The sequence below is a fragment of the Phlebotomus argentipes genome, unplaced genomic scaffold (genome assembly GCF_947086385.1).
Source record: "Phlebotomus argentipes unplaced genomic scaffold, Phlebotomus argentipes genome assembly contig_32, whole genome shotgun sequence".
Taxonomy (NCBI): domain Eukaryota; kingdom Metazoa; phylum Arthropoda; class Insecta; order Diptera; family Psychodidae; genus Phlebotomus; species Phlebotomus argentipes.
The window spans coordinates 1,153,100-1,165,972 of record NW_026776187.1 but is presented as its reverse complement, the minus strand read 5'-3'; the positions used below and the strand labels follow the sequence as shown (position 1 = coordinate 1,165,972).

The following is a 12,873-nucleotide window of genomic DNA, read 5'->3' as shown; positions in this document are numbered from 1 at the left end:
ACACCCAAGAAAACACTCACAATTTAAACTTCTCATTCCACTTCGGACAAAGTGTATGAGGCTTTATGGAAGTGGCGCGAATAAATTTGGCTGGCACTGGTCCGCTCAGCGAATCTCGCTGGTCACGCCTGGAGCCCTCTTTCCTCTTAAAACTCAGCCTGAAGCTGTGATGCTTCCGCAACTTATCTCCATGCGGCGAATCCAAATTATTATCCATGCCCGCCTCTGACAGAGTCCTCGGAGTTAACGGCGGCGGTTGGGGTGACACTGGGGCTCCGCACGGTTGGATTCCCAGCATGCAATAGGGATCACTGAAGCCTGAAACGAGAGAGCGTGTGCTTTAGTCGCGTTTCATTCGTGTTTAAACTTTAATATCGCGCGCCGTCATATGTACGGAAAAAATACATATTTGCAAGAAGACATAGCAATAAACATGAAAATACCTTCTATATTTAGCAGAAAATTCACATTGCGGCCGTCTGTGGCCCTGTCCACCCTTTCTCTGCCCACCCTTTCGACCAACTGTCCGGAAAACTCCACCCCACGGAAAGCCACGAAAGGAAAGTGCGGAGGAGGACCAAGAAAACATAAATTACATCGTCCCACCGAGCAGCGTGAATGGCAGAGGAAATTCCGTAGATGGCTGTGGTCAGGGTGGGAAGCAGAGGGTACAAGAGAAGGTCTGACCACCACTAATAATCGCACAAACACTGTAAGAAGTGAAATGTGTGTGCCCAGGAATTCATCAATAATGACGATAGCGATCTTTTGATGTGCAATTTTAGTGGAAACTTCTGCAGTACAAACTTTCCATGCCCACCGAACGCAGGCGAAAATCGCTCTAGCAGAGCTTTTTCTTGTTATATTCCCATTTTCGTGGTTTGATGGAATTAAACGGTGTTTTCTATTAAATTTCCTCCATCACTGTTTCTCCCTCTGAGCTTTTTATTTCGCCATTGTGAGTTCACACACGATAGACGCATTATGGACGTGAGGATGGAGGGCTTTCACCGCCACAAAATGCTTCTCAATTCGCATGGGCTGGTGTGGGTGGCAGAAATATCTCTCGGGGGACGACTGAGGCAGGCAATCACTCCTTTTTGCACCTGATTCCGCCTCTCACGTCATCTTCTCTCGTCCCTTCCAACGACGAAAAGGAGGACGGGCTAATCATTCCTCTGAGGCTTTCCCCAAATTGCGAATTTCTTCCAATATACTTCTCTTGATTTGAACATTTACCTTAGAAAAGGGGTTTACAGAAATTCTCACTCGAAGTGATGAAGTGGAGTAAGAATTTCCTTGTAAATATTTATATGAAATTATTGTTAGGTACTTTTTCAAACGTGTGAAGACATAATCGTCCTTTTGGGGTGGGTTTTGTTTCTGTGATTACAAAGAATGACGGCACTCAATATTTCATCTCTTCACATCATCTTGAAAATAATTTTCTGCAAATGTAGCAAACACTTGCCCATTAATGCGATATCATTTTATGGAAAATCGATTCCCGACGGAATTCCAGGTGCGTAAAACCACTTAAACAGGTGAAGAGCTGAAAGATTAGCCCTTCTTGTGCTCAGGTTGAGGCGCTGTCGGAGGCGATTTCTCCGTCTGCGACTCAATGGAAACATCGATGCGCACGTGGAATGAGGTCAGACCAATAATAAATGGAGAAAATAAACTCCGACGGTACACATTTCATCCACCCTCTGCGGCCCCACCCGCAGCCCTCGTATTATGCACACCAGCAATTCCTGGGGGGTGAATTCCTCCACACGACAATTCTGTGGGCGAGAGTGGCCGAGGGTTAACCCGTCTATTTTTGGAAAATTATTTTATAATCTCGCTATTTTGAAGTCCACCCTCGCTCTCAAGCATTCAACCCAAATCATCCACGACACCTAAATCACTCAACCTCGAAACTCTCACCCTCGATGGCTTGTGGGCCACCGTGATGGGGTGTATCTCATTTCATTGAGAAATTTCGCCTGATGGATTTATATATTGCGGGGAAATTAAATGGAAGTGTAGAGAAGCACCCCATCAGCCGATTATAATCCACAATATTCCCTTTTTTCCACCAGATTCACGTGGAAAATCCCTTGCGAGGGAAAATTAGAAAATGGCTCAGTCAAAAGTCAATTTTTTTCACGCTCAAATCCTCACCCATTTCACGATTGGAGAATATCTTGAATTAATGGTGCTAAAATAAATAATAACATCACGTTAGAGCGTCTTTGGAGTTTTATGAGAAACAGTTTAAAAGGATTTTCCCTCTCACCATCGCTCCAAATGGATTAGTCTGTAAGAATTTCAGGTGCGTCTTATCAGATAATTTGCATCTATTTTCATTTTGAACATTTAATCTCTACACCAATTTCTTGCGCTTGAGAAAATGGCTGAAAACTTAAGAGAAAGAGTGCAATTCAGAACTTGAAATATGCTCTTTGCAGAGAATGTGTGAAAAGAGAAAGAAAAGCAACTTTCCCGAGAATGTGACAGATATAAGACATGAATGTATGTACGTTGAAAATATGACGTGAGATATTTCCACAAAATTTTCATATTCCATCAACGAATGGTGATGAAAAGTTGTGTCTTTTTCTCTTATTCTGCGCTCTCTGTGTATTGGAAAATGGGATGAAATTGTGTGTATGTGTGAGAGAGAGCGTGACAATGATGACTTTTGCGTGTCCCATGAATTTTCCCTCTCTCAATATGCCACATATACAGCCCCATGTGATTTTCCCTGGGAAAATCCTGTCTCCGGGAATTGCCTGCGAGTTGCTAAATACTTTGGGCGGGGAGAAAACTATGTGGGCGAAAAGGAGTTTGATGGAAATCCTATGTTGAGATTCCCCACGAAGCCTCAATCATATTTCTTAAGGCTCTCTTCTCACACTCGCGCCCCCTTTTGTTTTTCCCCTTTTGCACACGAGCAAGACTGAAAAAGAGGAAAATATTTAATCGAAAAGTTTACCCTGAGAAGGATTCCACACCACATATATAGGTTTCGGGAATGAGAAAAATGCGGCAGATGTTTCTTATCGTTTGGTATTTTTCATTGAAAATTGTTACGCTTACGCAATGTGTTGAGCTTTTGCTTTTCACCCGGTGAAAAATTGCACACAACTCTCCTCACTTTCAGCTTATTTCATTCACATTCACTCTCTTCATACACGCCACATGATACGCGTAATGAGGACTCTTTCTCTTATCGCCAAGTATTTATCAAAAAATTATTATCCCCAGAAAATATGCGCCTATACTTCCACACTTGACGCTTTTATTGTTTCTCCTACCAATGAAATATTCCTTCACCTGTTGACTATAAAAATATTTATTCATTTTGACCTAAAATGTTTTTATGGCTTCTGCTAAATAAAAACACGGATTAAAAGGAAACAAGCGTAATTCCTCCATAGTTCAGTGAAATATATCATTAAATGTCCTCCAATTCCTCTTTACTAAGGCAGTGAAATCCCTTTTTTTGCATCTATCATACTTGGATGATTAAAACATGGGAATTAATTTAACTGCTGGTTTTTTCTACCATTGCTGTTGACACATGAAGAGGACATTTCACGTTTAAATTAGCTCTGGCACTTTGCAAAAAAGGTTGAAAAAGCGTTTGTAATCTGAATATGAACAATCTGACAATTTTACCACATGTGCACATTTTTTGCGTATATGTAATTCTGAGTGAGAAGAGCATAAAATATGAATTTAGGAAAATGTCGTCTAAAAAAGTTTCCATTTCACAAGCAAAATTTGTCTTTCATCATCCTTTCGAAGGCTTTTTTTTCTTATCTCAATCTAACCCTTAAAATATTTCCTCTCTTCATTCATGTATTTTCCAATATTTATGCTAAGAGAAATTCTCTTTTATCTGAAGTTTGACAAAAAAAGACGGAGATATTTCTGAATCCCACAAGAAACTCTGTCATTCAATCTCAAACTGGAATCTCTTTGCCGTTTGTATTTCTTTGCCTTTCATTTTTTTCCTAAAAAATGGAATTGCTGAACAAATTGCCAGAGTCGCTATGGCAATTTTCACGGATAAAATATCTCTCCGAACAGACATAATTTTCCAGCACTGTATATTAAAAAGGTCTATTAAACATTCTACTGTAAAAATACAGAGTAATATGATATGTAGGAATTGCAAATAAATTTTTGGGTATAACGAAATATTTGACAGTAATTTACCACAGGAAAATCTCTGATGTGGGACCAATTAAAATAAAATTCCCCGGACAATTAAATACTGGGGGACGAAATAGTGAAATAAATTGCAGAATAAATTATTAATAGCTCTGCCTCAAAAAAGTAGTGGATACAGTAGTGGAAGCGCAAAAGGATTAAGAGATATTCCACTATGAATATTCCATTCAGGAATATCTGAACTCGTGGACGATCCTCTTGAAAACCCCCTCGCCGCCATTCAGATAAATTATTCAGAGGAAGAGTACTTGAACCATGAGCAAGTGCATCCCTGGCAATGCTCTCATTCTGCGAGTACACATTTTTTGCCGCATCCCAGATTTAAAATGCAAATGAATGTGGAAATAATGTTCAATGGAATTCCGAATACTTTGCAATTGGTAAAACACCGAACAGAACTTTTAAAATAAAATGATAAACATTCCATTGCAATGATTGCAATATATTTGCCAAAGGAAATGTTTTTCCACTTGGAAAATAGCATTACTTTGTGAGGGTGAGAATTGAGGATTTTCAAGTGTGTTTCGACCACTTTCGAAGCAAGCTCTTCCTCTTTCCTTATATGGCGAGGACACAGTTAGAAACTTCAACTTACAATTTCACACTCAAGGACAATTTATGTAACTATTATTGAAGCACGTAACCATTCAAGCACTTAATGGTGCTTATGGCAAATGTTGGCACCAATTTACACTTCACCCTCCCACTTCCTCCTGCTCTTCAGCAGAGCTTTTTTCCCTCTCAAATGTATGCCATTTTGATGAAAACTCCCGGAGGAAAATCTTTGCATCGCACACAAACATAATTAGACGTATTTGCTGTGTGTGTGTGTGTGTGTGTGTGTGTGTGTGTGTGTGTGTGTGTGCGGAGCCCAATTTGGGGGGCGGAAAGACGGAAAAGGAAAGGCAATCACCAATAATTTTGCACTGCAAATTGCTGTTTAGTTTCAAACTTTCAAGGCACTGAGGGCTCATTTTTATGGCTGTCTCATGTCTCGAATTTTCACCCTATGCATGAAATATGAATTAATTCACAAACTGTAGGAGCTCTTTGTCCTCGAAAATTTCCACTACTTCACAAGATGATATGAATTTTCCCTCATTAAGTCCTGTCACTCTGTAATTGAACCAAGAGTGCGGCAGAGAGATTTCGTCCAATTCCTCACACTTGGTCTCAATGCCAAAGCAAAAACATTTTACTTTATCAAAAGCAAGACTCAATGATTGAGACATGAGAAACTTTTTGCTCACCAACACTCAGAGTTTTGTGGCTTTTTTCCGAAAGCTTGGACGAGCGATGGAAGTTTGGACAGAAAGTTTTCCCTCCACGAATTAGTAATTTACATTGTGGTCCATTCCTGAGCCATAAATTCAACCTCATCCTGATTTCTCTCGCCCATTTCTCACTTTCTCTCTCTCTTTCTCTCTCTCATTCACTCTTCTCTGAATTTAGAAGCGCAGGAAATATGCCTTGTAACTAAAATCACATGAATATCTTATTAATGTTTCTCATCAAGACTGTATGTTCGACTTAATGATACATCCTATTTAATAGTAGAGCGAGGGTTTCTCCCTATTATTGATATAAATTGCTAAATAACAGATTGGGAACGCATTTTCCTTTTTTTCCATTTGCACCTCTCAACTGAGACTGTCAAGAGCACACAACACATGAAATTTCTGGTGGTGTAAAAGCGATGTGATGCCAAGAAGTGATGATGTGATAATGGTAAGCTTGCGTATCCCATTTGAGTACATTAATTGAAAGCTTTCTCTATCCCATGTTGCATCCAGGGAAAAAGCTTTCCCTTTTATCTCTCTGAGATTTAATACAAAACGTGTACTGTTCGTCTCTTCTTGAAATACAACCAACACTGTACATATGTCACAAGAGTATTTCTGATGTCTTCTTCTCCCCAGGAAAAAAAAACATTTCATTTGTATGTTGTTTTCTATCCGTCCATGGTTTTGTTTTTGCTCCATCTTCTCATGCGTTCATCAAAAGAAATTTCAGGCATTCGCAATTATTTCTCAACATACACACAAGCTTTTTCGCCGTGACAAAGTGAGTAACTTTCAGAATGTCGTTATGAAGGCTTAGTGGAATTTTCACTCTTGAGAGGATACTGTTTTTTCCTCTGGTCATGACTGAGGTCGAAGGTTTTCTCGGAAAATCAAGCTTTCAAGTTCTGTAGTCGGGGATTTGACACATCGCTGAAGGGCAAAAAGCCATTCCATCACTAAATGCTCTTGCATTCACAACCTTATTTCTTCCTTTTTCCAAAACAGTTTGGAAAATCTGGTAAAATATCTCGAGACCACATCACTTCATCCCAATCTTCAACATTATCTACTTCTTTCCCCCCATCAGAGCACCAATTCGGCACTTGCACAGAGAGCTTTTGACTAAATGTTTTCCATTTAAATGTGTTTTTTCGCACACTTTCGCACGGAAAGTTTTCATTTCGTAGCGTAAAATAACATTTATTCACATGCATCATTTCGAGTGGCAAGCATTGTTGCAATAAATGCAATTTGACACTCAGTCCGTGTGTCCACAAAATCTACACACATTCGCATGTTTCGTGAACCGTGAAAAGCTCTCTGATTGATTTGATTAATCTGCACTTCTGATTCACAACGTGAAAACGCATAAAATTGAAACTTTATAGTTTTCTCTCGCATGCAAAATTTTCCCGACATTGTTTTCGCAGGGATTCAAATCTCTCAACCAGTTTTACTTCATGCACTAAAAAGCTGTACAAGTTTTCCTATATATACATATACTTCTGGCAAAAGCGCGAGCGTGTCGTAACATAAAATTCATTATATACAAAATTGCTTACCATATTAATCAAAAAGTACACTGGTTGAGCGTGAATATGTAGTGAGAAGAAAAGGCGGAAAATCTACAACCTTTTCTATGCTTCTTCGCGCTAACCAACATTTTCCCTCACGTGCAAAACTTCACTTGCAATTTTCACGAAATAATTCAACTTGACAACAGTTGAAGAAGCAAAATAACGCACAATATCCAATTTACATGATACGCAGAGGGTGAAGAACTCTTGTTTAACACTCTTTTTCCACTGTCATGTTGAACATGAAAAATAATTGTTTACTGGGAGTAAAAATCATTCAAAGTATTTCATGTATCTTTGCAGCTGACAACTTTTTTCCCTTTGGTTTCTACAAAGAAAGTCTTTCACATGTATGAAAGACATTTTATTTCCGCAACTCGGAAAAGAGTGGAAAAATATGTAAAACTTCTTGATGTTTAGCATATAATCTATTCGAACTGTTGCAAATGTCTCAAAACTTTCTCTATAATCACATTTGAACAAGTTCTGTGGATTCTCTCAACTTATTGATTATGTCGTTTACAGAATAATGTAATTTTTCAAACGAAAACTGAGAGAGAAAATTGAATATGTCTATATCATGAAATATTGAAAATAGGCTGTAAATCATTAATGCACTCAGTTATGTACTTCTTGGGGAAAAGTTTCATTTGAATTTCCCTCTTGAAATCAACTCAACTTTCCCCATTCACAGGGTGTAAGTGGAAAATTTTAATTGGAACTCATCCATCTGTTCAAACAGAGGCGAGAGAGTGAGAGAGCAAAGAGCCTCTTTGGGGACTCTCGACTGAAATTTATCTCCATCTTCGTGTTCCTTTAGTCATTCTCAGCAATAAGATGGATTTATGTGCAAAATTTTCTCACAAGATTTTCCCAACTCCTTGAGTTCCTGGAACTCCTCTTGGTGGTGTGACAAATTTGTGGATTTTCCCTTCTTTTGGACTGGAAGGTTTACAATTAATAAATTTTCCACTCACGAACGTGGCAATTTTGAAACCACCGCATCGCGCGAGGTATGAGGTGAGTCTATATAAAAAGTCAATTTTATGGAGTTTCCTGCCACGTGAAAATTTTCATCAATTTCCTAGGTAGCACCCTTTTCATATTCCTCCGCACAGGCATGAATTTTCCTTTGGAAAGTCATTACTGTGTCGCAGAGAAGAAAAGCCAAGTGAAATTTTCACATTTATGCTATGAATTATAATGGGTAAAGTTACTGCGAATTTTTCCAATGGCAATTTTTCACGTAATTCACGTATCTTTGCTTCGTATGAGTGACACTTTTTTCACGTTCAAGCAATTTAACATGTCTTTTTTGTCAAATCCCACCAATTATGGTGGAATTCTTCACGAAAATTGCATTAAAATTCTCTCAATTTTGAGAATCTGTATATGATCCTCCTATTTGCGAAGGACGCGACGATGAAAATTGTGGGGAAAATTGTAAATGATTGGGTTGGAACTCTGCGAGACGTCTGCCTTTGTTGAAGATGATATTTATTGAAAGACACCAATTGTGTGTGATGTGATCAATATGATGAGTGGTGGAAAGCACTGAAAATCAACATTTTCCACCCATCCTGTTGCCATCACAAAGACACACCCCTTCTCTTTCTCATAGATGGATAGATGATGGGGATGCTGAAGGTTTTCTCTCTTATCTATGAACTTTCAAGTATTCTTCAAGGCTTGACTTCCGAATCCGCTTGGATGGTTTTATGTCAAACATTATACACAACGAAACAATGATGACAACTTCCCCATGCCAGCCATACAATAAACAACAATGAGGGTCGTCGAGTGGTGAAGAAAATGTCACACAGACTCCACACATCAATCAATAAAATGTTTTGCCTCACTCGTGAGGCGCCTTAGGAATTCCTTCCAAAGGGTATGGAAGCTTTTTTTTTATTGATATGTCTCTGACACACGTTCAGACGGAGAGAGATGCCTTAATTTCCGTCCTGTTGCCATGCACCGAAGCAAGTCCCTCTCGCAAATGTATTGATCCTTTGAAGAGTCTCGGAGACTGACTTAAAAGGTCCGAGCAAAGCAATTGTATATTCCAATGGGAGTCATCAGATAACCCACAATTTTGTCCTTAATTTGAAGCTAAGAGCCAAGAAACTATATCATCACAAGCAAAATTTATAGATTTCCCAGCTCTGTGGCTCTTGTAGAGGAGCTTTTCATCTACCAATCCACAAATTTGCAATGTGTTTGTGCAGAGACGTGGAATTGCTATGTGTATCCTATTAAATTTCATCTTTTCCCCTTTTTGGTAAATTAATTAAAATTCACCCACCCTTCATTCAATCCCAGCGCCAAAGAGAATGAGTAACATTTTGAGGTTTCACTTCAACCACACAACAAAGCTGAAAAGTGTGGCTACTCTGCTGTGGGTAAAAAGCATCGGAATCTCTCTACAAATTGCTACATACAGAAGCTCGACAAAATTAATCCATTTCATTGGAAGAGTGTCTCGACAAGAAAAAAAAAAACATGCAAAGAAACATAATCATCTCTCAGCACTTTTTGCGCCCTCACTGTTAACAATTGCACGAGGATGAGTGGATATTTTCCCTCAAACATCACCACACATAAATATTGAATGACTGAAAAGACGCTCTCATGGGAAAAGAGACTTTTAATGACATAGAAAAAGCTGGTTTTATTCTCATACACGCATGAGTGGTAAAAGTGGCAAGAATTGAGATCATGACCATGAATGAAGAGTGAAAGTTGGCAAAATTCCAATTGTAGAGTTTATTTGGCAATCCACCCTGCTTCCCATTCACTTTCTAATCATCCCCTGAGGGTTAAGGGGTCAAAATCTGGCAGAGAGAGCATATTTCCACTTTTTGAGTGTGTGGAAATCGCGCTCGTGAGCTTCAATCTAAGTCCTACACTTCCCATAAGCTGAAAAGGGTTTAGCTGCCCATATAGAGAAATTTTTATGGTCGGAAATGGTGGTTGGGAGATGAAAATGTCAATTCTCCGCAATTGTGACACGCATAAAAAGTCATTTTTATGAGTGTTAGCAATAAAAATAGGGAAGGGTGGCGGAAAATGAAGTTCCATGTGTAGTTTCGACAGCCGTATCACACATCACTTTCCCATATTATTGCCATTTTATATGTCTGGCAATAATCTACAAGTGATTTTTATATTTGTCTAGTTGTCATCAATTTCCCAAGTCAAGTTGCTTATTTCCTCTCTGTCGCACAACAGAAGATGGAAGGAATTATGTTTGAACAATATAAGTGAAGAAGTGGACAAAGTGCTACCCAAAAACTATAAAACTTTTTCACCATCTGCTAAGGGTTTGTCATTTGTCTTTTTTATCGCCTAAAATATTCCCTTTTTCAAGCGGGCACAGCGTGAAAAGTGTGGAGAAAAAGAGAACAGACGAAAAAGCACTTATGAATTCCATTGGCTGCTGATGGTGAAAAAGTGCAGAGATCACAAAAGTCCAATTTGTACCCTATTGCAAGTCACTTTAGTCACTTTTCCCCGACACAGTGGCACCACATGTGTCGAAATTGTTCATTAGATTTCACCTGTTGACACCAATTTTCCTCTCATGTTGCAGAGAGAACAGTGATGGGCAATGAAGACACAGGGAATAAAGTCACTCTAAATGACGAGACACATCAATCAAATCTCCATCCATTGGCGCGATGGAAAGATGAAACGACCACAAAAAAGATAGAGGCAATGACGAAGGTTCTCACGACACCTTCATGTGTCCTTCTTTCCTCTGCACGAGGACCTTTTCCGGCGCCCCCGTCAATATTTACACACCCGAGAGAAGCGACGGGGCCAAAAGGAGATATAAACGGTGTTAATGTTATTTAGACTTTTTGCCTGCCTCCCTCAAAAAATCCCCCCTTGACACAATTGTGAAAATTTAATCTCCAAATTGTACCAAAGTGCCTCGCAACACGTCACAGGATAATAATTTTCACCAAAACTTGCTCAGAGATTTTCTCCTCAACTTTCTCTCTCTCTCTCTCTCTCTCTCTCGGTTCCGAGAAATGCGAAGAGGAGCTCGAGAAGTGAGTCATGATTATAATCTCCTCAAGACACCTTCAACAGCATAAGAATTTCAACTATTTCCGCGCTTCAGAAATTTTATTTCACAATTTCGCACCAATGTAAAAATGCAACGGACAATAAATTCCACCTCAAACTATGCATTCACAATGCTTTGCACAAAATTGCAATTATTTTTGCCCCAACGAAAGCTCTATTGTGCAAATACAAGTGCAAATATTTCTTTCTCTCCAGTAAACCCACCACAAAATTCTATGCAATTGCCTTCAGAGACTTTCTTATCTACACCAACATAAAATTCTTCCAACCCAGCAAATGCAGAGGAAGTGCAGGCAATTTTCCTAATCTTCTCAGCACACCAAACCCAATGCAATGCAATGCAATGAACATTTTCTAACACACACTTCCAAATGGTTTTTCAACACAAACAAAGCTGGATGCTTTAGCTTCTGTTGCAGAGTGAAATTTGAGTCTAATAGAACATTTATTCCACATACGTAAAAGTTTTGCACGTTCTGCAGTCAATAGAAAAGGTAAATAGGAAAATTCAGCAATATATAAATACTAAATAACTTCCTCTATAGAGTGGTTAAATTATAAATAGAATTATTTGAATGGAATGAAGCTCTTAAATTAGTGCTTTATGTCGATGCTGTGTTCGGAATTTTAGCAAAGCTTCATAAAAGCCTCATTATTATGGCAAAATTGTGTGGAAAATACCACTTTTACCATAACTGAATAGAAAAAGTCAATTGGAGGGCACTTTGTCATGCTGATTTCCTATGACTAAAAGAATTTTCCCACTGTTGAATTGTATGAGAAACCCTCGGAAGTACATATGAAGTGAAAGGATTAAAGTGTACAAAAGGAGACAATTGCATGAAAATTGTGATTGATTCATTATATACATTTTACCACCCCTCATAAATAAGGATTTCTCCCACTTCGCGCTCATTGTCACACAAGGCCTCCATACGCCACAATTGAAAGGAGCTTTTCCGTCCACCACACAATCGGACTCCACCGGATATTGTCGCCATGAAAAGCCTTTCATCTCAACAGTACACTCTTGTCATATGCACAGACGTTGGAAGGAGAGGGAATATGGTGTGGAGATTTTCAGAATAATGACAGGAAATTAGATAAATCGTCACTTTCAGGGCACATGTCAAAGTTTTCCAAGGAGGAAATTTTCACGTGCACCCACACACACACAAGAAGTGGAAAATCAATTAATTTGCAATTACCACTGGAATCAGGCAAATCCCCATGGAAAATGCCGATAAAGTTTTCGGAGAATATTTCCGACACTTCAATTTGGAGAAGCAATATATCGATTAGGGCTTTTCCGGATGGGGAAAAAAATGTTGAAAATATCGCCTAGCACAAGTCCAAGGTAATAATAAATTGATTTTCATGGTCTTCCCAATATAAAATAAAATGGACAGACACCATTGGTTGGGCTCAAAAAGGGTGTATATTGCATGATATTAAGCAATTTTCCACCTCGCGCAACTTGCAATATGTTGGATTCACCCGCGTTTCAATTATAATGGAACAACATTCATCAAGGAGCGAGGTAAGTCAAATAGACACGGAAATTCTCTGATTATTACATAAATATCTGTCACACAAGTTCTGTGATGAAATATATTGAGTTCTCCCTTCGAGGAAACCTCATAAATATTCAGAAAGTGGCTCTTATGAAACATGGAAAATTAATAAACATGCGG

The 12,873-nt window shown here is 38.8% G+C and overlaps 1 protein-coding gene across 3 annotated transcripts in view; it reads right to left on the bottom strand.

Moving 5' to 3' along the window:
• Positions 1–12,873, bottom strand: part of LOC132264195 (BAI1-associated protein 3) — a 37,539-nt gene that overhangs the window by 4,966 nt on the left and 19,700 nt on the right. For all 3 annotated transcript variants that reach the window (XM_059764304.1, XM_059764307.1, XM_059764306.1), the window contains exon 6: positions 21–318. In XM_059764304.1, the coding sequence (XP_059620287.1) occupies positions 21–318 (298 nt within the window). The remainder of the gene's footprint in view (positions 1–20; positions 319–12,873) is intronic.